Raw genomic sequence first — 27,951 nt, forward strand, 5'->3', positions numbered from 1 at the left:
TGCAGCTCTGCATTATTCCTTCATTATTTATTTATTTTGAGATGCAGTCGTATCATATGAACACAGACTAGCATTGAACTGTGAGCTTGCTGCCTCTACCTCTGCCTCCAGAGGGCAGGGATTGCAGGTTATATCCCCATGCCTGGCTCAGTTTTCTATTAAAACAAGTTTTATGAAGTACTAAAATTATACAACTTAAGACTAGAAATGTAACTCAGTGCTAAAACAATTGCTCAGAGCCACAAACAAAAACTTAAATGAACAAAAATGGCAAGTGTCTGAGAGTAGGTTAGGTAATTCACACCTGTATCCCCATACTTTAGAGGATTCAGAATCATTTTTAACTGTATAGAGAGTAACTGTGTGGAGAGTCTGAGGCAGCCTGAACAACATGAGAGCCTGTCTAAACAAACAAACATCAACAAAACTTTTTGTTATGGTAAATAATGAAATTGTACTTTAGGCTAAATTAATTGAATGTAATCATTATGCCAGGGATGGTAATGGCCTAGTGTGTAAAAGTATGCACTGTTACGTTTGAGGGTGACTGCGATCAGTAGGTCCTATATGGTAGCAGGAGAGAACCAACTCCCTCAAGTTGTCCTTTGTGTTCCATGACACATATGTGCACACACTTACACTAAATAAATAAATAGAATAAAAATGTTAAAGCTGGTTCCTTAACTAATAAACACCTGTTTTAACCCCTCTTGTATCACCTAGACAGCCTATTGAAAAAAGAATGAGTCCAAATCAATAGTGTTCTGTTTAAATTACTGTTTTCTCATTTCCTGTTAGTAATTATCAGTTGTCACATAACTTTTTTGTTGTGATCTTTTCTTAAAATATTTATTAGTGGGGCTAGAAAGATGGCTCAGAAGTTAAGAGCACTGACTGCTCTTCTAGAGGTCATAAGTTCAATTCCCAGGAACCAAATGGTGGCTCACAGCTGTCTGTAATGGAATCCAGTACCCTCTTCTGGTGTGAATATGACAGTGTACTCATATACATAAAATAAATAATTTTCAAAAAAACCTTATTATTTAAACTATTTTATTTAATTTTATTTTTGTGTGTATGAGTGTTTTGCCTGCAGGGAAGTCTGTGCCTGGTACCCTAGGAGGCCAGAAAAGAGTGTTGGATCCCTTGGAATTGGAGTCACAGACAGTTGTAAGCCATGATGTGGGTTCTGGGACTCAGACTTGGGTCCTGGGTTAGAGCAGTACATGCACGTAAATGCTGAGCCATTTCTCCAACCCCTGTTAGCTTTTCAACATTGCTTCAGCCTCATTTCTTGCCCCTTTTTATGCCTTATTTTAATTACAGTAGCCATTTATTTAATAGTGGATCACACACCTTGTATATTCCTTTAAAAAAAAAAAGCTTTTCTCTGTTTCAATTTGGATGATTTGTATTTATCTATAATAAAATATATTAATCTTTCTCTGTTTTGTCTACTGTATTGTTAAATTTGTCCAAATGAGATTTAAATTTTAGTTGTTATATAATTATATATAATATAATAATATAATTCAAAAAGTCCACTTGTTCTTTTGAAGTTCATCTTTCTCATATTTTTTCTTCCATCTTTATCATACTTTATTTAACTTATGTGTAATAGACAGAAATGTCTGTTGACCCAATAGTTCTCTATTTCTTTGCATGTTTTAAATTAAGAAAAAAATCCTGACACTGTAAATAAAATGATTATTTACAAAGATTTTAATGCTTTTCCTTTTGAGCAGTTGGGTTAGGAGCGTATTACCTCAGTTCAGACAGTAATTAAGCTAGGTTAGAGCAAAACTATTGCTTTTCATCCAGTTTTCTAATGAAAAGACCTGTCCAGCTGGACATGGTGGTGCACACCTTTCATCCAGCACTCAACAGGCAGATGGAACTCTGAATTAGAAGATAGCATGGTCTACATAGTGAGCTCCAAAACATCTAGAGCTACGTAGTGAGACCCTGTCTAAATATATATGTGTGTGTATACATACATAAGTGTGTATGTAATTATGAGATTTATTTTTTATATTATTATATTAGTTTTGTGTGTGAATTGTGACCGTGCTGTATGCACGCATATGTATGCATGCATATGAGGGAATGATGTATGTGGTATATGTCCACATGTTTATAGTTGTATATATATGAGGTGTATGTACATGCAAATGTTGGCACCTGCGTACCTTTGTGCTCAAGCAGAGGCCGGAGAAGGGCAGCATCCAGTGCTCGCCTCTATCGCATTCTACCTCCTTCCTTTGAGGCAAGGTCTGTCTCCTCCTCAGTTTGGAGCTCTCACATTTTTTTCCTGTTATGCTGGATAAGAGAAAGCCCCTTCTTTCTCAGCCATTCAGGGCTAAAGTTAGAGACCTGCATGGGGCCATACTGAGCTTAATATGTGAGTAACAGGATCTTAACTTGTACATATGGTCTTAACTACAAAACCAGCCCTGATATTTCTAACTAGGAGCATTTGTCTGTCTTTATATTCAATAAAAACTAGAGCAGAATTTTTTTCACATATATTTTTCTGAAGAATGCATTTATGTTTCCTCAATAAAAGAGGCTAAGTTCAAAGCTTGGCTATAGGAACATATGCCTGTGATTCCAGTAACCCGGGGGTTAAGAGTCAAATGAAAAAGTTGAGTGCTAGCCTTGGTTACAGAGTAAATTCAAGGCCAGCCTAGATTGCATGTGAAACCGTTGCCTTGTGTGTGCACGCGCACACACACACACACACACACACACACACACACACACACACGGAGGAAGGGAGAGAGAATGAGGATACAGTGGTACAACGGGAGGGAGAGAGGAAAGAGAGAGATACTGTTTTGCTGTCTGTGATTGCTTGTCTATAATCCCAGAACTAAGAAGGCTGAGGCAAGAGGATTGATAAGATTTTGTGGTTAGCCTGGGTTACAGTGAGACCCTATCTCGGGGGAAAAAGAAAAAAAGAAAAAGAAAAAGGACTAAGGATGTGGCTCAGAGTTCCTGTCTAGAATGCACAAGGTCCTGAGGTCAATCCCAGCACTACATAATGTAAGTATGCTGCCACAGGCCGTAATACTGTCTCAGGACAGTAGAGGCAAGACTATCAGGACTCCAAAGCTACACAGGGAATTGAAGTTTGAGGCTAACCTAGGCTACGTGAAGAAGTTAAGTTCTAAATTCTAGGAAGGCTATTCAGTGTTCCATGAATATTCTTGATGATTCAGCTTTTCTACTTACTTCAACATATAGGCAGTGTTTAAATTTTAACATACAGCTCAGCCTGTTTACATGTTATCTGTTTGGTAATGCAGGTCTATCTGTTGCTGATCGAGAGGCTAGTCTGGAATTAATTAAGTTGGACATATCCCGTACCTTTCCATCTCTCTACATCTTTCAGAAGGTGAGCTTTTCTAATCAGTTTTTAACTACTGCTTATTCAGTACTCAATGGTACAAATTATATAAATCCATAGGCAGTAATCATTTTATATTTATTTTTTTGAGAGATAGTCTCACTATTTAACCCTGGCTGGCTTGGAATTTCCTCATAGATCAGGCTGCTGTAGAAATCACAGAGATCCATCTGCCTCTGCCTTCCCAAGTGCTGAGATTAAAGAAGTGAGTTACCATACCCAGCCAGGTATTATTAATTTATAATATGTATTTATTTTATGTGCATTGGTGTTTTGCCTGTATGTATGTCTGTATGAGGGTGCTGGATCCCCTAGAACTGGTGTTATAGACACTTGTGAGCTAGTACCAGATAGGTGCTAGGAATTGAACCTTGGTCCTCTGGAAGAGCAGCCTGTGTTCTTAGTCACTGAGCCATCTCTCCAGCCACCAGGTATTACTTTTTAAAAGAAAAAAAATATTTTAAAAATTTAAAAAGCGGTTCGGCATTGTGGTGCATGGCTTTAATCCCAGCACTCAGAAAGGCAGAGGCAAGTGGATCTCTGAATTAGAGGTCAGCCTCATCCACAGAGAGTTCCAGAGCTCACAGCTATATAGTAACACTCTGCCTTAAAAAACAAAAAATTCATTTTAAAAGCACTACTAGAGAAATGGCTCAGTGGTTAAGAGCATTACAGCTATCCCTGACTCCAGTGCCAGAGAATCTGACACCCTCTTTTGACCTCCATGGGCACCAGGCACATACATGCAGATAAAACACTCATATATGTAAAATAAAATAAACAAAAATTTAAAAGTAAAAAATAATTTGAGCCTTTATATAAAAATGCAAAAGTAAAAATTAAGGAATTTGTTTTCTGTGGAATAAAATATATTGTCATAGCATATATGTCATAGCATATACTTGTTATGTAGTAGGCACTTACATTTTATTAAATTTCTATATTTGAATTATTAATGAATTTGCCTTATAAACTGTTAAAATATAAATACATTGGTTCCAAATTGTTTTGAATTACTACTGAACTAGGAAGAAATACTTTTATATTTATTTTTTTACAGGAATAGCTGGCTATCTTTAATTTTTAATATTAAGATGCTAATAAATAATTTATAATAAAATAAAGGCTATGTGATTAATAGAAATTTTTGCTTTGGGGACCAGTGAGATAGTTCAGCAGGTAAAGGTGCTTGCTGCCAGAGTCTGACAACTTGAGGTTGATGCTAAGGAACCCAGTAGTGAAAGGAGTGTTGTCCTCTGACTTTCATGGGATGCCGTGGCATGCGTGTGCCTATACACATGCACAGTAAGTCAATAAATGAAAAACAAACACTGGAGCTGGAGGGATGGCTCGGCTCCTCAGAGCAATGGGTTGCTCTTCTACAGTAGCTGGGTTCAGTTTCTGGCACCCTTGTGGCAGATCACAGCCATCTACTAATCATAGTTCCAGGGGATCTGACACCACCCTCTTCTGGCCCCCATAGACCTTGCGCACACACACTGTACACAGATAGACATTCAGGCAGAACACCATACATACATATTTTTAAAATTACTATTGATATTAAAATTAACTAACATGACTCATGATAGCTAGTTGGCTTTTTTATTAAAGACAGGGTCTCAGTGTATAGCCTCAGCTATCTGGAAAATCACTATGTAGATCATGTTGAACTCAAACTCGGTGATGCATCTGCTTTGCTGAGATTAAAGCTGTGTGCATCATGCCTGGCCTATTTTATTTTTCTGAAATTATATGAAGTGAAATGGGCTTAGTATATGTGCAAGGCCCCAGTTTCGATCCTCATGTGTATATAGGTAAACTAGTAAAAGAATTAAATAGTAAAATTTTTATGCTTATCATATTTATTATATTCTAGAAGTATTTAAAATAGTTTGCAAATTATATAAGTTGTATTCAAGTGAGTAAATATATTTGATTTATTATTCAAGATCAAATTTTTATTACTTCTGAAAACATCTTGATAGAATACATTTAGAATATTTTATATAATGATTAAATGTGCAGTTTTATAGTTATTAATATTTTCTGAGTATTAACCTAAAGATAACTTACTTCTAGTTTTAAATTTTATTGTTTTTTTTTTCCTTAAGGGTGGCCCATATCATGATGTTTTGCATAGTATCTTAGGGGCATATACATGTTACAGACCTGATGTTGGTTATGTAAGTATTTGTTCCAGTCTGATTTTTACATATAAACATTTTATGCTCATCAGGACAACTCTTTCCAGACACAGATCAACTGTGTATCTTTGAGCTTATCAGTGTACCTGAAGAGGTAGCTTTCCATCTTTTGCCAGCTGCTTAAGATGAATCTGGCTGTTACCCTCTTATGTGTGCTGTATGCCACGTGTTTGCTGTATGCCACGTGTGTGCTGTATGCCACGTGTGTGCTGTATGCCACGTGTGTGCTGTATGCCACGTGTGTGCTGTATGCCACGTGTGTGCTGTATGCCACGTGTGTGCTGTATGCCACGTGTGTGCTGTATGCCACGTGTGTGCTGTATGCCACATAGGTTCTTTTCTTCCCATTTGAGCTTTGTTCAAGCTTCTTTTCATTTTGGATCCCCTCTCATTTCTTTCTTTTGATTCCCCAAAATTCAGGCTCCTTTAAGTCCAAAAACTTTTTTTGAATTTTAGTATTTTATCATGTAGCCCTCCTTTATTCTTCATTCTTTACATGTTACAATGTGAAAACAACCACTTAATTTTCATTAAAATGAAATTTTGAAAGATTCAGACTAAGAAGCTATGGAAGCTAGTTGGTACACTAAGATAGGCTCTTAGACCAAATAAAAGCTGATTTAATTTTTTTCTGATTTATTAAACCCTATCACATGAACAAATATAAAATTAAGGAAATTCACAGCCATTACAAGTTCATAGTAGTTGCTTTTTAATGGGAAGAAAAAAAATTGGTAAATTCTTCTTAATATCAATTTGTAAATTTTGCGAAGGGTGACTAAACTGTAGACCCATTTCAAACCATTTTTATTTTTCCTTCCCTTTGAAGGTCCAAGGGATGTCCTTTATTGCAGCTGTGCTCATCCTCAATCTGGAGGAAGCAGACGCCTTTATCGCGTTTGCAAATCTCCTGAACAAGCCATGCCAGCTGGCCTTTTTTCGTGTGGATCACAGCATGGTATGAACATTTGGGATACACTGTGTTGTCCTCAGAAGTTTCCATATTCTGAATACCTGCTTAAAATAAAAAACATGAGGAGATTGAGGTAGTCTAATCAAATAGACAAATTTTCACTGAATAATAATTTTGGAAAACTTGAAGCAACTCAAAAGAGTTGCTAAAAATTTTCTATTAATATTAACAGCTTCTCTTTCTGCAGTATATTATTTTGTAATTTTATTTTTTTCTATGTATAGATGTTGAAGTATTTTGCAACATTTGAAGTATTCTTTGAGGAAAACTTATCCAAACTATTTCTTCATTTCAAGTCCTATAATCTTACACCAGATATATATTTGATAGATTGGTAAGTCATAACTTTCTCTGTTTTTTAGGAAATACAGTAAATCAGATAGGTGAGATTATACATCTAAACGGCACTTTTCCTTTTTTTTTGTTGTTGTTTTTTAAAGATTTATTTTATGTATTTGAGTGCTCTATCTGCATGTGCACCGGTGTGCCAGAAGAGGGCGTCAGATCCCATTACAGATGGTTGTGAGCCACTATGTGGTTGCTGGGAGTTGAACTTAGGACCTCTGGAAGAGCAGCCAGTGCTCTTAAGCACTGAGCCATCTCTCCAGCCCTAAAAGGCACTTTTCCTTAAAAATGAAAAAGTTCAACATTTTGTAAGGATGTATCTAAAAACATAGACTGGAGCCAGGCTTGGTGGTGTATGCCTTTAATCCCAATGCTTAGGAGGCAGACACAGGAGAATCTCTGAGTTCAAGGCCAGCCAGGTCTGCAAAGTGAGTTCCTGGGCCAGGAGAAATTCTGTCTTTGAAAATGAAACAAACAAAAAACATAGACTGACTTGAAATTAGTTTCTATTTTTTTTTTTTTTTATTATTATAAAAGTGAATAGGGAAGAACCCGTAGACATTGCTCAGCTACTAAAAGTGCAAGCTACTCTTGCGGAGAACCTGAGTTCACTGCCCAGTACCGAGCTTGAGCAGCTTCACCATAGCCTGTAACTGCAGCTCCAGAGGATCTAATGCCTTCTGCCCTGAAGTTACCACACACACACACACACACACACACACACACACACACACACACACACAGAGAGAGAGAGAGAGAGAGAGAGAGAGAGAGAGAGAGAGAGAGACAGACACACACACACACATCTTTTTTTTTTTTTAAATAAGAGAGAATAGGGAACTGGGAAAAGGGTCAGCATGGGAAAGCACTAGGCACACAAACCTGACAACCTGAGTTTGACCCCCAAACCTATGAACAAATCCAGATGCAATGGTACTTATCTCAGCCTTCCAATGGCCACATGGGAGACAGAGTCAGGAGAATCACTGGGGAGCTAACCTGGAGTAATGAGCAAAGCATCAAAATTAAGTGAGACCCTGCTTCCACAAGGTGCAAGGCAAGAGTCTACTCCAGTAGTGGTCCTCTGGCGAACACATTCATTATGGCATATGTATGCTAGCCCGTACACACTCTGTGCAGGCATGCACACACACACAAATAGACACTATAATAATTCCTTGAGATGTAGTGGACTGTGGTAGTGGATTGTCTTATTAATGCCCGGCGTATACTAATCTCTTAGAAAAAAGTACTTGCAGTTTATTCGTAACATAGTAGAGCTATATTACATGGTAGTATTTAATACAAGATGTTTTTCAAAGCTTTATCTAAAGCTCTAAATTAGGAATGATTCCCTATTTAGATGCTAATATATATTTTCTTATTTCCAATATGTTCTGTTCTAATACTGAGGATTTGTGTGGTAAGCAACAGCCAGTTGACTTTAGTATCACTGGTAAATTTTGATAAGAAGTGGAGAATCTGGGTCTGGAGAGATAGCTCAGTGTTTAACAGCACTGGCCGAAAGCTGGTTCAAGTTCCAGCACCCTCAAAGTGGCTCACAACAGTTTGTAACTCCAATCCAAGGGCCTCCTCAGGTACTGCATGCACAGACATACATCCAGGCAGACACATAACATTTAAAAACAATTTTTTTAGGAGTAGTTGTGGAATTTTATTAAATTTTAAGTCAGGGCTTCTAGTTCAGGCTGGCCTTAAACTTCTATGTAGCTGAGGATGGCCTTACAATTCTGATCTCCATAGTCTACCTCCCAAGTGCTTGAGTCTCAGGCATGTGCCACCATATGCAGGTTATCCAGTTTATTCTGAGAGTGTGTGATAGGCAGGTGCTCTACCTCCAAACCCAGACTGGCTATACGCTTTGATGGAAATAATTAATAAGCAAATAATGACCATGATCAAATATGATTTTTTAAAGTCATTTGGGCCTTTTCCTTTCTCTTTCATTTAGCAAGACTAAATATTATGCTCAATCTCACATTAGGAAGTTATAAATTCAAACCCAAGCATTCTGATTTCAGAGCCCCATGGCTCTAACCATTATGCTATTTTACCCCCTCACTCCCACACCCCGGTTGATTCTAGACTGTCTCCATGTAAGGGTGAAATTTACTTAATGTCATTACTTACTGCTTAATTTATCACTATTCAAGTTTTGAGAAGAAGCATCGTACTGTATTTGTTGTTTTATCACTGTGTACTTGCTTTCCCTCGGGATGCTCAGTGAGGAATGAGTCAGTGCGTGTTCAGTGACGGTTTCTCCTCACCTCTAGGATCTTCACCTTGTACAGCAAATCACTGCCGCTTGATCTGGCCTGTCGTGTCTGGGATGTGTTTTGTAGAGATGGGGAGGAATTTTTATTTAGGACTGGACTGGGGATCCTCCGGCTATATGAAGATATACTCCTTCAGATGGACTTTATTCATATAGCACAATTTCTTACCAAATTGCCAGAAGATATAACATCAGAAAAGCTTTTCAGCTGTATCGCAGCCATTCAGATGCAGAATAGCACCAAGAAATGGACTCAGGTAAAGTGACTTCATTTATTTAATTTTTAACTTTTAATAGTTTTTTAATCTGTAGACTTTTTGTAAAGCAATTCTCTATCACAAATGTTAGTGCTTAAACTAAAAATAAATTTCGCTTTGAGATGGGATGATTTAAAATGGATTTCTCCCTTCTACATATCTAAACTTAACAGTTTTACTTTACAAAGCCCTGCAGTATTTTAGTGAATTGCCATCTACAGTAGTCATGCCTTCTGTATTATTTTGATATTTCAAACAGGCACACATTGCATTAAATGCCTCCTGTGAGGCTGGCAAGATGAGTTAAGCTTGGTAAAGGTTCCTGCTTGCTTCCAAGTGTGACAACAAGCATGAGTGTAATCCTTGGGTTCTTCACGATGGAAGGAGAGCACTGACCTCACACATGCACTATGCACATGTGTGCTGATACACTCACACATAGCAAACAAACAAATGTTAAAAACAAGAGACCAACACCAAAAAGCCCTAGCTGCTGGGTGTTATAAGCTTACAACAGAAAGAACCTAATGTATGATCCTGGCTTTTTGTTGTTTTGAGTCTGGGTCTCTGAGGCTTGACTTGATCTTATTGTATAGTTGTGAGAATGACCTTTATCTTAGTCAGTGTACTGTGCTGTGAATCGACACCATTACCACAGCATTTTAATGGGTCCTTGCTTAGTTTTTAGTCCATGATCCTCATGGTAGGGAACATGGCAGCATTCAGTCAGACATGGTTGCTGAGAAGTCTATATCTGAATCTGTAGACAGCAAGAAGAGAGATACTCAACCTGGCTTGAGCTTTTGAAACTCCAAACACACCCCTAGTGACACATATACACCAATAAGGTTCATACCTCCTAATTCCTCTCAAGTATTACCACTGCCATATGACCAAGCATTCAAATAGATGACCCTATATGGGTCATTCCTATTCAAACTCTTGCTCCTGTTCTGGGAATACAGTATCTGCTACCACATACATACCACACACAGAGATCCTGGATTTTCAAATGCTTAGTCTTGTTAGGAGAAAGCACATACACTGGTTAAATTAAATGACATAAAATAAACATTGTCACTTAGTTTATAGATGTCTCAAACTGTCCTTTAACTTCATAGTTTAATAGCCTTTGAAAGTGAAATATAAGAATATTAGTTCAGTAATATCAGAGTAATTTGCAATTGATGAAAACTGGAATCTAATTATATTCCATAAAGCTGGGCTTTCAAAAAAGGAAAAAAAAAAAAAAAAAAAAAAAAAGGAGAGGAGGGGAGATGGCTCAGGTTTCTGCTGTCAGGCCTAGCTGCCTGAGTTCAATCCCCTCAACCCACATGGCAGAAGACAACCAACTCAGACAAGCTGTCTACTGACCAAGGCATACATACATACTCATATATACAACCAATGAACCAATAAATATAAAAACAAAAACAAAAAAAAACAAAGCAAAATAAACAAAAACCCAGGTAATCTGGCGCCTGGGATGGAGGCATGTGCTTGTAATCTCAGCACATGAGGTGGCAGCAAGATCAGCCATTCAGTTATCTGCTAAGCAACAAGTTCAGTGCCAGTGTGGGCCATGCGAGACCCTGTCCAGAGACCTTTTTAAAAGGTGCTATGAGGACTTGAGAATGCTAATATTTCAGAAAAGCTTTCTGTGTTTATGCCCATGGTTCTTTAAATCTCTTTGTTTCATGCTGTTTGCAGGTCTTTGCATCTGTTACAAAGGACATTAAAGAAGGCGATAAGAACAGCAGCCCTGCTCTGAAGAGCTGACCTTTGAGTTAGTGACAAACTGAAATGCAAAAGGTAGTTTTGGGGGAAAGTTTCCTCTTTCTTATGTAGATAGCGTGGAAGAAAATGTTGAGAGAAGAATCAAGAGCTGGAAAACTTCTGGGTTTAAATTCCATGGCTGAAGTAAATGAAATACGTAATTTATTGACAGTATTAATTAAAAAGTACCTGGGAGAGCCTTTTTTCACAGGAAAAGACTCAGTTGGCAATTACTCCATAATGTGGAGTAAATACTTTAATGCAATAATTTTTTTTTAAATAGCTTCACAGAAACTTCAATTTTTTATGTTGTTTTTTTTTAAACAATTAACTACAAATGCACTTCTGGAGTCAGAGTAGGACTGTTAAACCCTACTTTAGTCCCAAAAAAGATAGAACACATGTATTATCTCCAGTTCGGAGCTTTTGAAGATATTCTAGACCAGTAGTAAGCGACTTGAGTTGTAAGTTGGGTTAGTCACTGAAGCTCTTGCTTACCTTACACATAGGCTATGGAAGTTCCCACCCTCTAGAACTGGAATACCGATGGACACTATTTCTCGATTTGCTTATGGTGTTTCCCACAGTGTTATGTCCCTTTGTTTTTGAAGAGAAATCTTTCTCTAAGTAACTTCTATCATAAAAGAATTTTTGCCTTTTTGTTTCTTGTCTGCAAATTGTTATGTAGCAACTTAACATTTAAAAAAACTAAGTAACTGGTAGAATGGAAGATCTTTTTGCACTTTAGTGGACTAAAGACTTGACTTTGAGAATAAGAATAAAAAAGCAATGAATTCTAAGAGTTCGAGATAACACACTACTTACAAGACTTGAATTTTTTAGTTAAAATCCATGTTCTATCTATAGAAACAAATTTTATTAATTTCAGTTTGAAATTTAAAACTTTATATAGCTAAGTCTAAGACTTGTGAAACTCTATGCATATTTTTTCTAATTGATGGGAATAATAGTAAAAATAATTTTACCTTTTTTCTTAGTCTAATGGCATCTCAGATAATTATTAATCATTGGTAAACTGACATTAAATTTATTATTCTTAATTTTTTAATCTAACCTAAATCATTTGAATATTATGGTTAATATCTGTATAAAATACTATTTGGTTGTTGATGAGATTTGTACTGTTTTGATGTTGCAGTTTGGTTCTAAACAACATAGAAGCACACATTTCTGTTAGTAGTGGACATACATATATAGTCTTTAGACTAACAAGCCAGAGATTCTTCCTTATTGGATAATAAACTGCCTTAGGATGTGGGACCAGAGGAAGTGCATATATTTTTACCCTATGGGTGGATCATTCTAGTCTCAGGAACCCTGTAGAATTAACTCCTGTTACAGGGGCTGGCTCAGTGAAACTGGTAGTATAATAAAATAGTGAGGGAGTTTCTAGAGTCTTATAGGTTCTAGCATGAGGACTATCACTTGATATTGGTGTCCCTCATAAAAGGCACATGACCTCTGGGTGTAATCTCATTGAATTTATACTACTTTAATGTTATTTCATGTATTAGTTTGCTAAGGTGATCCTACATTCTGTATCTCTTTCTCTTATTTTTTTTATTGTACAGTTTCTTTACCTACCATGTATAAATGTGTATATAAAATGTAAATATAAGAAATTCACTAAAATCCACTAGTAACAATTACTATGAAAAATAAAACTTGTACACAGAATTATGAGGAAATGAGTCTTCATTACTTTGGTGCTTTCAGGTTTAGTCAACATCTAGAAAAAAGAAATAACTTTTTTGTGGGGATGCTCAGATTTCTTCTCTAAGGGATCTATGAGGTTGTCAGTGCTTTGAGCCTTTCAGAGCAGCTACTGTACAGTTGTATGTTCATTCCCTTTGGGCCACATAAATAGGCAATAATGTGATTACTCATGTGACCCCATACAGCATCCATCCACCCATCCATCCACCCACCCACCCATCCATCCATCCACCCACCCACCCATCCATCCATCCATCCATCCATCCATCCATCCATCCATCCATCTACCCCTCCCTCCCTCCCTCTTTCTATCCATCTATCCATCTATTTGTCTGAGACAAGGTCTCTCTATATATCCCTGCCTGGGCTGGTCTAGAACTCACTATGCATACTACTCTGGCCTCCAACTCAAAGAGATTAAGGTTGTGCACTACATCTAGCTGACAAAAATATATTGGTAGTGGCTAGAGAGATGACTTAGTTAGTGGTTAAGATAGCACTGGTTGTTTTTCTAGAAGACTTGTGTGATTTCCAGCACCCAGGTGGTGGCTCACAATAATCTATAATGCTGGTTCTAGGGGATCTACCTCTTCTGGCCTCCATGGTCCCTGGTATGTACGTGATGCATTTACATGCAGGCAAGCAAAGCACTCACATATATTTTTTTAAAGTGTATTTTAGGAAATGACAATGTGGTTTACTTGGTAGAGTTTGGTCCACACAACTCATGTGTAGTAGTGTGTATCTCCAGCCCCAACATTTCATAGATGGAGGTTAAAGGTATAGGAATTTAAAGTCAAAGCCAGTCCATAATATATGAGATCCTGTCTCTCACAGATTGATCTGTGACCTCTGCGCACGCGCGCACACACGCACGCACGCACGCACGCACGCACGCACGCACGCACGCACGCACGCGCACACACACACACACACAGACAGACAAATGTGTATCTACAAAATAAATAAATAGCAAAAAAGTACTAGAAATAACATCAAAAACCCTACAATGGGAAAAGAAGGCAGTCTCTTTCTATAATATGGTGCTGGGAAAACTGAACATCCATATGTAGAAGAATAAAGCTAGAATCAAATCTAGTTCCAAAAATGAGGCTGGAGAGATGGCTGAGCAGTTAAAGCCACTTACTGTTCTTGCAGAGGACCAGACTTTGTTTCCGCCACTTACATGGCAGCTTAAAACTGTGATTCTGGTTCTGAGAGCTCCTGCACAGATGTGGTAATATACATGCACTCAGGAACACATACATATAAAATTAAATATTTAAAAAATAATAATTTCAAAATGGAATAGAAGCCTTAATTTTAAACCTAAAATGCTGAAATTGCTAAGACTGTCCGGTATAGTCTTTCTAAAAAGTATTTCAGTAGCACAGGAAATGCCAGCAGTCAGTAAGAGCAGTAAGGAGGCAGCCTACAGCACTCGGGAAAATATTAACCAACTAGATATTCAGCAGGGGATTAATAGATTCTATGAAGACCTAGAAATCATGTAACAGAATAATTCAATCAATAAATGTACTAGTGAATTGGACAGACAGCTTTAAAACAAGAAATGCCCAGCCAGGCACTTAAAGCATTAAAGGCCCATGCCTTTAATTCCAACAGTCAGGAGGCAGAATCAGGCAGTTCTCTGTGAATTCCAGGACAGCCTGGTCTATTTAGTGAGTTTCAGAATAGCCAGGGCTGCATAGCAACAAAAAAGAAATGTCCAATAAAATACTACTTTGCTAAAAATGTGTATCAATTCTTTTAAGAGTCTATGTAGTCTTATACTCTAGTTTCATGACATCTACAAATAGAAATCTTTGATGCCTTCTTTTTCTATTTATATGCCTTTTCTTTTTTAAAAATTAATTAATTTATTTTATGTATATGAGTACACTGTCACTGTCTTTAGACACACCAGAAGAGAGAGCATCGGATTTTATTTCAGATGGTTGTGAGCTGCTATGTGGTTGCTGAGAATTGAACTCAGGACCTCTGAAAGTACAACCAGTGCTCTTAACCACTGAGCCATCTCTCCAGCCTCTATATGAGTTTTCTTATGTTGATCTTTTTGTTGCAGCTATAACTTGGAGCACCACATTGAATTAAGAACAGAGATAGAGGGCAACCGTATCTCATCCCTGGTGTTAAAGGAAATGCTCTTATTTTTTCCCCTCTATTTATCAGTGTTATTAATCATCACGATCTGTAAAAGCATTTGGAGCTTTGGGCTGGAGAAATTGTTGACTTCTGGAGGCAGAATTTGGTTCACTATTCTTGTAAGATAGTAATGCCAGGAGAAATGTGGACTACAGCAGCCTGGCTCACGAGGTTTCCGTAGGGAGCAAGAACTTTATCAGGAATTGGGCCAGGGGCCAGTCATGTGATATTTTGCTTATTTAATTGTATTATTTGATCCTGGTAGGGCTCTGGTTATAAGAGATTAGCACCACTAAAGTATAACCTTATGTGCTTCATTGGGACAGTAGGAATGTATTTCTTTAGGGTCAGGAGATGTAATCCATGGGGGCCAGACTTCTGAGATGTATCTTAGCAGAACTTGGCAGTGCAAGAGGTGAAGACATGAAAGGTCATGTGAGCATGGAAGGCTTAGCACCTTGTGGCCAGAGTCTCTATAAAGAGGGTCTGAGAGAGGCCACTGGTAAAAGTGAAGCCTCAGTTGCAATAGAGAATCCTGGATTTTGGAGATGCCAGGACAGTGGGATGTCTGCCAGAGAGAGCTACAGACAGAATGGAGCCAGCTTAAGCTTAAGAGAGAAGCTAATTTGAGAACCAAAGTGCAATGCTGAAGGCTTGTCTTTATTTATTTATTTATTTATTTATTGCTCCCCTGTACAAGTTTATTTGACTCATCTGCATTGCATATGCTTGATGACAGAGGGAGAGGGACATGGGCAGGATGAATGCTTGTCCCTAATTGGACCTGACAGGAAATGCGGTGAGTTGTAGGTTTGGACTTTTTAAGCCCCTGAAAACAAAAGTGACTTGTGGCCATTTTTTTGGGGAGGAACCCAAAGAAGGACATGGGCAGAGTCCATCAGCCTGACCAGGAATTAATTAAAGCTTGCTTCAATGTTGGCCCAAAGATTGTGGTGGTGGTCTTATTGTCGACCAGTGGGATGAACACTTTGTGTGCTGGGGATGGCAGAGTGAGAGAGCTGGGGCTGCCTAAGCCCTTTGAAGCTTAACCTTGAGTTAGTCCCAGATGTTGAACATTGGTCTATAGGATTTGGTGTTTACATGCCTGGGGTTGGGTTTTGTTTTGATGTGATTATTCCTTGTGATATCCTGATTCTTTCTTTTTGGAATAATACATTTATAGCTATGGTTCAGCTACTTTTCCATAGATCCCAAGTTTGATTCCCAGCACCCACATGGTGGCTCACAATCATCTGTAATTCCATTCCCAAGAGACACCCTCTTCTGGTCTGTGAGGGCACTGTATAACAACCATATACTTATATAAAAAGAAATAATAGAAAGAAAATTGTAACTTATTATGTGTCTTTAATTTGTGTGTTTTGATATTGTTTTATTTTTGAGACAGGGTCTTATGTAGTCCTGGCTGGCCTAGAACTCATAGATCTGCCACCTCTGCTTACTGAGTGCTGGGATTAAAGGTGTGTGACTATGGGAATTTTAATGTTGGATTATGTTTTATTTTATATTAACCTCAGTCTTTGGGAGCAAGGATGAGATTTACAGATTAAAGTGATGTGTTTTGGATCAGATTTACGTTATATTTTTGGGACTAGCTCACTCAAGTCAGTTTTTCCCACTATGTCTCCTGCATATTTATAGAAAAGTAAGGGGATTCAGACCACTGAATGGTCACTCCTTATTTATGTATTCTCTCAGGAGCCAGTAGTGTTCCTTCCAATCTAGGATGTATTGTTTCGGTCTTTCCTTGGTCGCTGTTGTACATTCCGACATCTCCACCCTATTGAGTTGTGGGGAACAAGTGCCACTTCTCTCTCTCTCTCTCTCTCTCTCTCTCTCTCTCTCTCTCTCTCTCTCTCTCTCTCTCTCTCTCTCTGTCTCTCACAGGGTTTCATGTACTTGAAGATCTTGAACCTTGTGACCCACCTGTCTTCCAGGTGCTGGAATTAGGGGCACATTGTAACACACTTTGGTTTCAGATGCTCCCAGAATTTTTATGTAAAAGGGCCAGAATTACAGGAGTGAGCAGATAGGGAAAACACACAAGTTTAGCCATTAGAGGAATAGCAGGAGAAAAGGCTAAATGCTAACAGAAGTTCTCAAGTGCTTTTATACAAATGTTTCAGTTCCTGTTGGAAGCAAGCAAGAGGACCTCCAGCGCCAGCCCACACCACCAGCCATAGCAAAAGGGAAGTTTGAGCAGCAGGACGAACTCACCAGCACCACACAAGGAGGGAACGTGGACAGTTGGGCACAAGGGCCTCCACTGGCATGTGGTACATTGCCTTTGGGCTCCCAAGGTCAGTCATTGAACTGACATAAAACACAGCTTTCACCTCAAGGTTAAAAAAAAAAAAGGGTTATTCTGTATCTTATATGAGTGACTATGGCCCAAGAACAGGTTCAAGTTGCCTGAAATGACATGTTCCCCCATGAAAGTTAGATACATAACCATTTTGAAGAAAGGAGAGTCATAAATCAAGGCATTAACCAAACACATTAGTGAGAACATCAGGTAAGTAGATTATAGCAAAATCGGGAATGTTGTGGCAATCATGATAGCCTCTGGCATTGGGGAATAGAGTATAGACAATGAACAACAGCAGAGCAGGCAGAGAGAGGAGAGGGGAGAGAGAAGGCCGAAGAAAGACTGAAGTATAGAGACAGAGAAATTGTGCCACATCTTTTGGAGGGAATGGGGTCTTTTGGAGTAATTTAGAGAAGTTACCTGGGCTGGTTTTGGAGGTGCATGCTTTAATCTTAGGGCAAGCCGCATGCATATCTCTTGAGTTGGAGCCAGCCTGGTCTCTACAGCAAATTCCAGAGCAGCCAGGGAGACACAATGAGAAGGGTATTTGTGTCTGGCCTTGCTACCTGCACCATTTGACAGTTCAGTGGGGTCTTATTTGCGTAGATTTTAGTGAGCAGATCTTAAAATTCCATTTGTTCTCTCTGAAACTTGTGCCTTGGTGCAGCGTCATCAGGAAGTTAGTCTTTAATTGAATAATCCTACAAGACTGGGTCAGGTCACAGTGTCTGCTAGAAAGTGGGAGTTTTGCTTATGTTTGCCCTTCCCCCCCTTCTCTTTTTGTATCTCTAATAGAGAAATATTTCCTATAAGTTTTAAAAATTGTTTTAAAAAGTTTTTATTTTTAAAGGTAAGAATTCTACATTGTGGCTCCAAACTGTAGATCCTCCATGCCTTCAGCTCCAGAGTGCTGCCATTACAGGCCTGCATCAGCACACTTGTCTACATATGTATCTTTTATGATGTGGGTCTCTCAAACTTTCTGTGTAGACTGTTTCTATGTAGATTATGGGGCGGGCAGTGAATGCTCTTTCTCTGTCTGCACTTCATTGGTACACATCACTACACTAGGAGCTCTGCTGTAGGTTTTGGGGCAAGCAGAGGACATTCTTTGCCGTTGGGTTGAAGGAAGCTATGATCTGCTTAGAAAATATCCCAAAGGCTTTCCCTGATAGAGGAGCTTAGATTGAGATAGCTTAGATAGACAATTGGCTGTCAGGGACTAAAGACTGATAATTCTGCCTCTGCACCTGCGTCTTTCTTTCCATTTCACTGTTGGTTTGTTTGTATTTTGTTTTCCATTTGTTCCTGCAAGTGGTGTGTGTATGTACATGTGCGTGGGTTATGACTGGTCTTGTTAGCCAGATCGTCCTAGGGATCCGGTTTCCACCTTCTGAGGTTGGAATTGCACATGGGCCGCTATCCTCATGTAACATGTAACGTGGCTTTCTGGGGATCTGAATTGCTGTGTTCATGCTTGCTTAGCAAGCACGTTAGCCACTGATCCATCTCCCGAGATCCTTTGGTAGAGTTAATAATTAGCTAATCAGCCTCTTAGAATCTTCCCACAGGTGAGTGAGGCTTTTCCCCCTGGAACTTCAGTTCCCCTGTGCAATGAGATCAAGATAGGAACTGAAATATATCCAGTAAGTTTTGCAACACAGAGGGAAGTAGGCAACTCGTTATATTAGTAAATACTTCAGTGTGTATTGAGTATGACAACCAGATTGCTAAAGGATAAGTAGGAGATACCAGTTTTTAAATGCTAGTGTAGGTATTTGTTTCTATGTGTAGTAGGTTTTGTTTTATACAAGGGTCACTCTGTAACTGGCAAGCATAGAAGATAGCCTACCATCTTGAGATTTTACTTGGTTTGGGAGATAAACTCACACTCCTCTTCTAATAATGCATCTAACAACTTGAGACCCTAACCTGCACATATTATACACACATACACACCCAGTTCTGAACAATGCATCTAGGAACCTGTTAGTAACCTAGGGCACCCTCCTGCTCCATCTGTACACATCTCACTTCAAACAAGAAAATCAGTTTCTTCTCCCAGTAATGACCATCTATTTGAACATGTTTTCAATGCATCTAGGTAGGAAGGAAGGAAAACCTAGTTGCCTAGTTGATTTCGGAGCTACGAGTAATACAGCAACCTGTGTTCTCAAACTTTAAAAAGAATCTCCTATCATCCTGTGTATGTCTGTACACAGTTGGATGTACCAATAATTAAAGCCAGATGCATAGGGTTAGGACATGCCCAGTAACAAATGCCTATATTATTTAAGGGTGTTAATCAAAGTAGAGAAACCACCCAAACTGTACCCCTTAGCAACCAAACTCCTCCTCCCAAACCCCATAGAAGGAAGTCCTAAACAATAATCAGGACCCTTGTGTACCCTCCCTCATGTGGCCCACTGTCTGTCTTGGTAATGCTTTCTTTCTGTTCTATACTATTACTTTGAGTAAAGTCTCCTTGCTACATTACATTTATTTCAGTTCTCTGAATAAAAGGTCAAAACCCTGGAAGCAGCTAGGTCAGACTCTTAACTCCCAGTAACAATTACGTAGCCTTTTCTGGCCCCAAACTCCTTAATGTTAACAAGGATAGCCTCAAGATTTACGGGGGTCCTCTATCTTTGGTTCCAGGAAGTTGGAGTTACAGGTGTGAGCCATTTTGTACCTTAGGCTGATTTGAAAAACGCTTTGTGGCCCAGGCTAACAAATATATAGCAGTGTTCTTACCTCAGACTCCTCTGAGTGCTAGTTAAGTGTAAATATTTCCTTTTGTTATTGTTCTGCTTTTTAGAGAAAGTTTCACTAAGTATTCCTGGCTGTCCTAGAACTTATTACGTAGACCATAGGCTTCGAACACTCACAAAGATCCACTTTCCTCAGCCTCCAGAGCACCAGAATCAAAGATGTGCGTCACAGTGCCTGGCTAAGTGTAAAGCATTCTAGAATAAGATACAAAGGGGAGAATGATGTTGATCAAAACGTAATTGCTCCTCTTCCTCTCCCCGATTCTGCAGTCCTCCCTCCTCTTCCAATAGCGATTTAAATATTTGAATAATAATGGAAAGACTTCAGTGAACATTTAGGAACCCTGGAGAATGGAATGTTAATCTAAGATTCCTGGAGTAGACTTCCTGAAGAGAAAAATAAGGGAGTGAAAAGGTAATTCAGATGCTAGATTTGCAAATATTACCGGGAAAATGGGGGAATTATGTCTTTGAAGGAGACTTTGTAGTATAAAAGTGAACAATGGTTAGATTTGGTATTGAAATCTGATTGGGTGGATAGTGAGACCGTTAATATAAGGATTCCAACATATTTTGTGGGAGTAGAGTAATAAAATATTTCAAAAGAAAAATCCCAATGTCATATCTGGGTTATCAAGCTCTTTCTGTGACATTCCCTCTTGCCAACTCTGCTTATCTTTAGCCTTCTTTAAAAACTGTATTTATGAGCCTGTGAGAGGTCTTTGTGCATGCACATGAGTAGCCAAGGAGGCTAGAAGAGGGCATTGGTCCCCAGGAGATGGAGTTACAGGCACAGGCACATGCTGGGAACCAAATGCAGGAGCTGTAAGTGCTCCTAGCTGCTGAGCCATCTCCCGGCTAATACATACTGCCTTCTTTTTGACATTCAAAGCATGTCTGAGCTTCTGCCTTGTTTTCTGCCTTGGTTTTTGGGTAATTGTAGTTTCTGTCTAGATTACTCTTACCCTAGACTGATTGGCTTTTTGACATTTCTTTGCTTGTCATCCTCCCCCCAAGCCCCAAGGCATCCAATTACCTAATATTAAAGAACCACCAATTCTATTACCCTGTTCTGTTTCCTGGAATTTAAGTAACCAATGCATAGATTTAAGAAGCTCTATTTCATTGTTGTATATTTTCTTATTTTCTGTTGCCTGGAGGCATTTACAAACAAAGATCTAGAAAGTAGACAGTTTTTTTTTTTTTTTTTTTTTTTTTTTTTTTTTTTTTTTTTTTTCATTCCTAGTATTTGGTCTGCACAGCAGCAAAGATGGGTCAGGAAATTAATGTAGCAATGTAGCAGATGTCTTTTCTTTGAGAACCAAATGAATTTGCATTGTGCTCCAACTCTTGTTCTGGACAGATCAACCTACTGTTTCTGAAGTAGAAGGGAAGTTGATTATCAAGGCATGATTGCATAGATTGGCACTTGAGAGGCAGAGGCGGGTGAGGTTCTATGAGTTCAAGGCCAGCATAATCCACATAGCAAGTTCTAGACCAGGTCGGGCAGCATAGTGAGCCCCTGTCTCAAATAAAATCTGATTTTTTTTTTTTTTTTTTAAAATAGAGAATCCGGAAGGTGGTTATGGTACATTGTAAACTCGTGTCTTTTTTCTTAAAATTTTCTTTACATTTTTACTTAGCGTACATGTTTAGAGGTGTGGGGGTAGGCTTACAAATGCCACTCGGTTGCTACTCAAAGAGATGAAAGGACAACCTGCAGGACTTTTCTCCCTGCGAAAGGCATTGCAGAAAAGGAATTGAAACCCAAGCAAAACAGCCAAGAGAAAAACCCTTCAGCACCCACTTTTATTAGTGCTCTATTTGGTTTATGAATGTTTTTCAAAAAAAGTTTCATGTATGCCAAGGTGTCTCTAAGTTAGCTAGTAACCAAGGATGACCTTCTAGAAGTCCTAATCCTGTGCCAGCACCCACACTGCACGGGATGACAGCCTTTCCCTACTCAGCCTGCTTTTTGCAGCCCTGAGGCTAGTTCAATGCTCTGTGCATGCTAGGCAAGCATTACACCAACCCCGCTATACCTTCAGACCATGTTTCTGAGTCTCGTCTCTTCCTCTCAGTTTATCACTCATTATTTTATCCTAAATAATTTTTCCCTGAACCGGCCATAATATTAGTTTCTTATTTCTTCTTGCTCATAAACCACTCCTCAGACTTATTTGGAAAGGAATCTTACGAAAAACGTGAACTACAACCGGGCAGGGTCCAGCGAGCTTGGCGGTTTTTGACATCCTAACATTGAACTTCATGATCGTTTTCTTACCGAAAGGAGTTATTGGGGGTGTTCAAACAATCCAGTGTGTGAAAAGGTCTTGCACCCCGCCAAGCAACTCGGAACCATCATTAAATAAAAAAGAGACAATCTGGGCCACTAAGGTCAGCGGAGTCTCTATGATCACGGAAAAAGTTCGAGGCTGGAGCTAGAAACACCCATTTGCCCGAGATTCGGGTGCAGGCAAAGGCTTAAAGCATCCCTACTGCGGAGAGGCGGAACCAAGCTGCTCCAAATCTCGTGAGCTGAAGGCCCGTAGAGGGCGGGGAGCCGGAAGTCTCGCGAGATGACCGGGTTTTCCCGCGAAAGTGAAGCGCGCGAATTTCTTGCGCCGTGGGGCGAGCGAGCCGGTCGGGAGTGCTGCACTGTGAGGGATTAGCTCGCGGCGCTTGCGGCAACTGTGTTCCCGGCCGGTGTCCAGCCATGCCTGCGGAGCCGCCGGCGAGCAGCAGCGGTGAGCCGGCAGCGAGGAGGCTGCATCCTGGGGAGGGAGCTCGCCGAGGTCCGGGCTGAGGGGGAAGGAGGCGTGAGGAGCCGCGGCCGGCCACCTCGTCCGCTGGGTGGCACGGAAGGGTTCCCCCAAGTCTCCCTTGCACCTCTCTTCACGAGCTGGGTCCGGGCAGATGGGTTTCGTCACCCAGTCGCTGTCTATGGCTTTTGCTTCAGATGCAACCGGGAAGGGAGGAGGAGGGCCGTGGCTTTCGTAAGTTGGAACTTGGTGGTTGGAACTTGGATCACATTCTGAAAGTCCCCCCGTCCATCCTTAGGGCCCTTGGTTCCAGAAATGGCTGAGCAGACGGAGCCTGCAGTGATTACTCCAGCCATGCTGGAGGAGGAAGAACAGCTCGAGGCTGCGGGACTTGAAAAGGAGCGGAAGATGTTAGAGGAGGTAATGCCCCACGACCCGAGGCTCTCCCCGGCTTCCCCACCCCCGGCCCCAAGCGTCCCTTCGCCACTTGCTCGGCTTTTCCTTGAACTTCAAAGCAGCCCTGGTCACTTGGCGTTTCCGTACCTGTAAAGATGAAATCTTGGCCCGTGCTTTGAACGATAGGTTTCCGAAAGGTGGTCTTGGGGTAGGTTGTTTCTTGAGTGAACGTTTCAAATTGCTTTTTTGACTATTAAGATTTAGCCAAAGTCACTGATGAGGGCTTGCTTTTGCCATCTTTATTTGCTTTTTAAATATGTCCCTTCACTGTGTGCCTAATGGCCAACATTATTAATCTTTAACGCCTAGAGTCATAATGTATGCACTACTACACAGAGAGGGTAGAAGTTGGCATCAGTCAGAGGCTGGGCTGTAATCCAGGCCGACTGGTTATTTCCTTCCCCTCTGTCTTTCTGTCGGGTTTGTCTGTTTTTAAGACAGGGTTGAGCTGGCCTTCCTTCCTACCCCAGGCTCCCCCTGCCTAGCTTCCCAGGGCTGGGATTGCTGGAGTGTGCAGTCATTCCCTGCTCCTAAGAATGTCTTAGCAGTTTATTACTCTTTGCTGCCGAGGTGATTGACTTGTTTTGGTTTTCAATAAATAAGATTCTTTAGCTAAAATTGAGGTGTACGTTTGTTTTCCTGACAAATTGCAGTATTTGTAGTTTCTTTAAACAGAGTCTTTTAAAACTTAGTAAAAGCAGCTAGTTCTTGATTAGTACTGTGAAGTCCCACCCTGCTGCTTAATTGTTGCATATGCAAGAAAAGGTGATATAATCATGGGAAGTTCTTAAATCCTTCTTTTTTTTCCTTGCATTTATTTCATCCTGTCAATATAATATGAATTCTCTTTGAGATTTTTATTTAATCTTAATTTTGTAGCCCAGGCTGGACTAGAACTCGCAGTAGTCCCTCCATTCTGAACCTCCTGAGTGTTGGGAGCATAGGCCTGTGCCACTTTTTCTGGCTTACTTTTTTTTTTTTTTAAACATTTTTCCCTTTATTATTTTGAAGTGTGTTTATGTGTGTGTGATATGTTCATTTGAATTTGGAGTAGCTGCAGGTGAGTTTGGAGCTAGAATAAGCTGGATGGGAGCCATCTGACATAGCAGGAGTGCTAGGAAACAAACCTGGCACCTTTGCAACAGCAATTGCACTTTTACCTGCTGAGCCATCTTTCCAGCCCAGATTATTTTCACAAATTAACGAAGTGAGCCAGTTGGTTATAAAGTAAATGTGCCAGGCCGCAGCTACAGTTGGGTTCAGGTCCCAAAGAGGTGTAGGAAGGAAACTGACACTATCTAATGGACAAATCAGGCAAGATAGCCAGTTTATTGGAGGTGCCACACCTTTTGTACTCTGTATTTGCATAGTAGCTCAATCACAGGTAATGTTGAAAGTGGACTTAATAACTCCAAGAGATGTATGATCTTCTCACAGATTGTTAGGTTCAGTAAGATTCTAAGTCCCTATTGTTCTCTGAGGTTCAGCAGCCCTTTACATTTTTACCTGCAGGCTCTCAGCCTTTGTAGTCAGGAGGTCCCAGACACTGAGTCCTGAGAAACAAACCCATATGAGGAATTTTCATTCCTCAAGGGACAGTGTTTGCACCGTGGAGCACACCAAACATTGAGCTGTTTCCTACTTGCATTTGTTCCTATGCTCCTTAGTCTTACAATATGGGCCTGTTCTCCTTATTCTCTCCCCAAAGGGAAGTTCCTGGTATCTCACTCTTCTTTCATTATGCAGTACCATCCTACTTCCTTCAGTGGATGCTCCTGTATACGGTAGTGGGGGATCAAGCCAGTCTAACTTCATAACAGGATCTGCTCCTTGTAGGGTACCAATCATCCTGTAAGTCACACACAGGAGAATCGGTTGTGCACACTCTCCTATACTCTGAAACTGAACTCTTGCCCTCAACTGCCGAGGCCTCAGACTCTGGGTCTCCATTGTTTCTCTCAATTGTGTGCGTTCATCCTTGGGAGTTGGTGTCAGTGTCTAGGAGTTCCTGGAACCATCTTTCAGTTAACAAATCTTTAACGTCTCTGCTCTTGGTGCCGAGGGGCACAATGGGGGCTCTTGTGTGGGAGTAGGCAGAGCGGTTTCATGGTGCAGAGACCTTCCCCCAAAGAATTACTTTGTTTAGAGAGATTGCCATTGTATACTTTTACACCTTCTACCAAACAAAGCTCATACAAAATTCCGTGTACTATGTGTGGCATTCACCAGACAAATCGCATAGAAAGATCTCAAAACAGAAGACAGAAAAGGCCAGGTTTTATTTCCAATGTTTTATTCATTGAGTCTTCATCTACTTTATGTATTAGAGTTAATTACATTTTAGAAATTGTAGAGCTGGGGAGGTGGGTAGTGAGTAACTGTTAATTGCTCTTACAGAGATTTTGAGTTTGCCTCCAGAATCCATGTTGGCTGGCTCACAAAACTACAGCTCTGGGGAATCTGACATCTCTGGCATCCATGCACACCTTCAGTCTTCTCAAAGACACAGTTTTAATTCCCAGCACCCTCCTTGGTGCCTCATAATTTTCTGTAACTCCAGTTCCAGGGGGTTCATTGCCCACCTGGCTTCTGGATACCAGGTACACAAGTGGTTCACAGACATGATACCCGGTAGATAAAACATCTATATCCATAAAGTTAAATTACTCAATAGATAAATGATATATAAAAGCAATATAAAAGTAGAGGTAATGTGACGTGAAACCAATGATCTAGCTGGGTGTCGTGGCCCATGTGTAATCCCAGTATCTGGGAGGTAGATGGCAGGAGAATCAATTCAAGGTCATCTGTTAACATAGTAAGTTTGAGGTGAGCTTTGGGCTCTTAAAGTTAAAACATAAGGGCAAAGCTCTGGGGAACACAAAATGCTGGCAAGGGATAAGAAGACATGAGCAGTACACTATGCATACTGAACTTTGAAAAGAGGTTTGTGCTGATCAGATCACTCAGCTGGTAAATTGTTGGGTGTACAAGACTGGCAACCTGAACTGGATTCCCAGGACCCGTGTAAAGGTAGGAGAGAATGGACTTCAAAGTTTTTCTTTCGTCTTCACTAATAGGTGTGCAGACCTGCAAATGTCCACACATGCTGCCTGCCTACAGACAGACAAATAAGAAAGGTTGATTTAGGTGACACTGTTCTGATTAAAGTTTGAGGGGCTGAATTTGGTGATGACATTCTTGAAGGCTGAATCTCCAGGTGGCAGAAGGCATCTTATAGCACAGGTTTTTCTGTTCTGAGTTTTTTTGAGATAGGATCTTTTGTAACCCAGATTGGCTTGGAATTCCCTATGTAACTGTGACTTGAACCCTTGATTCTCCTTCCTATGTCCTCTGAGTACTTGGATTAAAGGTATAGGCCATTGTGCCTGGGTAACAGCAATTTTAAAGTTATTAAAAGATGTGGTAGCCCCTGGCCAGTGAGAGTTTTGTTTGTTTTGATTAGCCTAAAAGTTAGGATTTTATATGGTGTTTTTCATGTATGTCATTATACTTTGTTAAGTCCTTCCTTCCTGTTCTCCCTCACCCTCCGTTTAGTGGTTTGCGTTTCGGGGGTTTTGTTTTTGTTTTTAATTTCATTGCTTTGAATTAATGTATTTTGAGACAGGGTCTTGGTATGTATTTAGGCTGGCACCTAACTTGCTGTGTAGAAGGATGGCCTTGAATGGTATTTGTGCCTCTTTAATTTAGTATCGTGGAATATTTTTCTTTGGATAGGCTCGAAAGTCTTGGGACAGAGAATCCACTGAAATTCGATACCGCAGACTTCAACATTTGCTAGAAAAAAGCAATATCTACTCAAAATTTTTGTTGACTAAAATGGAACAGCAGCAATTGGAGGTATGTATGCATGATTAACTAGAAAATAGGTTAGGAACATTCTGGAAACAGCTTTTTGAAGTATAAGTTAGTACAGTTAAATGTAGAGATTTCAAGTTTATTCTTTGAGTTTTTAAAGTTTTTTGTTTTATGTTAGTGATTTTTTTTTTTTTTTTTTTTTGTCTGCATGTTTGTATGTGTATGTACCATGGACATGCCGGGATGAGATACAGATGCTTGTGGGCTACCATTTGGGTGCTGGGAATCGAACCTGGGTCCTGGAAGAATAGCTGGAGCTCTTCATAGCTAAACCATGTCTCCAGATCTTGTTTTGACCTGTGAATGTATAGACTTGTGTAATCACCAACACAATTGAAATAATGTGCATTTGCATTCCAAAACATACTCTTGTGACATCAGCAAACTTAATGATGACTCTCACTATTGATTAGTAGTGCTTTACCAGGACACTATATTAGTGGAACCACTGTATTATAGTATTATAGATCTTTGGTTTCATTTTGTTTCCTATCATATAATCTGCACAGTGGCATCCTTTTGTATGCTGCTGTGGTAACACATTGTTGGGCCTAGAATTGGGGGGTTAGTCACTCAAAAGCTGAAACA

At 39.9% G+C, this 27,951-nt stretch overlaps 2 protein-coding genes and 1 long non-coding RNA gene across 5 annotated transcripts in view; 2 read left to right on the forward strand and 1 right to left on the reverse strand.

The window, feature by feature from the left end:
- Tbc1d12 (TBC1 domain family member 12) overlaps window positions 1-12,961 on the forward strand; it is a 74,579-nt gene extending 61,618 nt beyond the window's left edge. For all 3 annotated transcript variants that reach the window (XM_034509957.2, XM_034509949.2, XM_076920256.1), the window contains 6 exons: window positions 3,309-3,397; window positions 5,524-5,595; window positions 6,446-6,574; window positions 6,814-6,923; window positions 9,229-9,487; window positions 11,198-12,961. In XM_034509957.2, the coding sequence (XP_034365848.1) occupies window positions 3,309-3,397; window positions 5,524-5,595; window positions 6,446-6,574; window positions 6,814-6,923; window positions 9,229-9,487; window positions 11,198-11,266 (728 nt within the window). In that variant the 3' untranslated portion in view covers window positions 11,267-12,961. The remainder of the gene's footprint in view (window positions 1-3,308; window positions 3,398-5,523; window positions 5,596-6,445; window positions 6,575-6,813; window positions 6,924-9,228; window positions 9,488-11,197) is intronic.
- On the reverse strand, window positions 6,505-22,678 carry LOC143436208 (uncharacterized). The gene is made up of 3 exons (XR_013106374.1): window positions 22,551-22,678; window positions 17,405-17,523; window positions 6,505-6,630 (listed from the first exon to the last, which is right to left on the reverse strand). It is a non-coding gene; the product is annotated as an uncharacterized LOC143436208 (long non-coding RNA).
- A 167-nt stretch (window positions 22,679-22,845) lies between these two features.
- The window catches only part of Hells (helicase, lymphoid specific), a 34,857-nt gene continuing 29,751 nt past the window's right edge, over window positions 22,846-27,951 (forward strand). Inside the window, exons 1-3 of the mRNA XM_034504217.3 lie at window positions 22,846-23,013; window positions 23,327-23,448; window positions 27,223-27,345. Of these exons, the coding sequence (XP_034360108.1) occupies window positions 22,983-23,013; window positions 23,327-23,448; window positions 27,223-27,345 (276 nt within the window). The 5' untranslated portion in view covers window positions 22,846-22,982. The remainder of the gene's footprint in view (window positions 23,014-23,326; window positions 23,449-27,222; window positions 27,346-27,951) is intronic.

This window comes from Arvicanthis niloticus, chromosome 1 (genome assembly GCF_011762505.2).
Source record: "Arvicanthis niloticus isolate mArvNil1 chromosome 1, mArvNil1.pat.X, whole genome shotgun sequence".
Taxonomy (NCBI): domain Eukaryota; kingdom Metazoa; phylum Chordata; class Mammalia; order Rodentia; family Muridae; genus Arvicanthis; species Arvicanthis niloticus.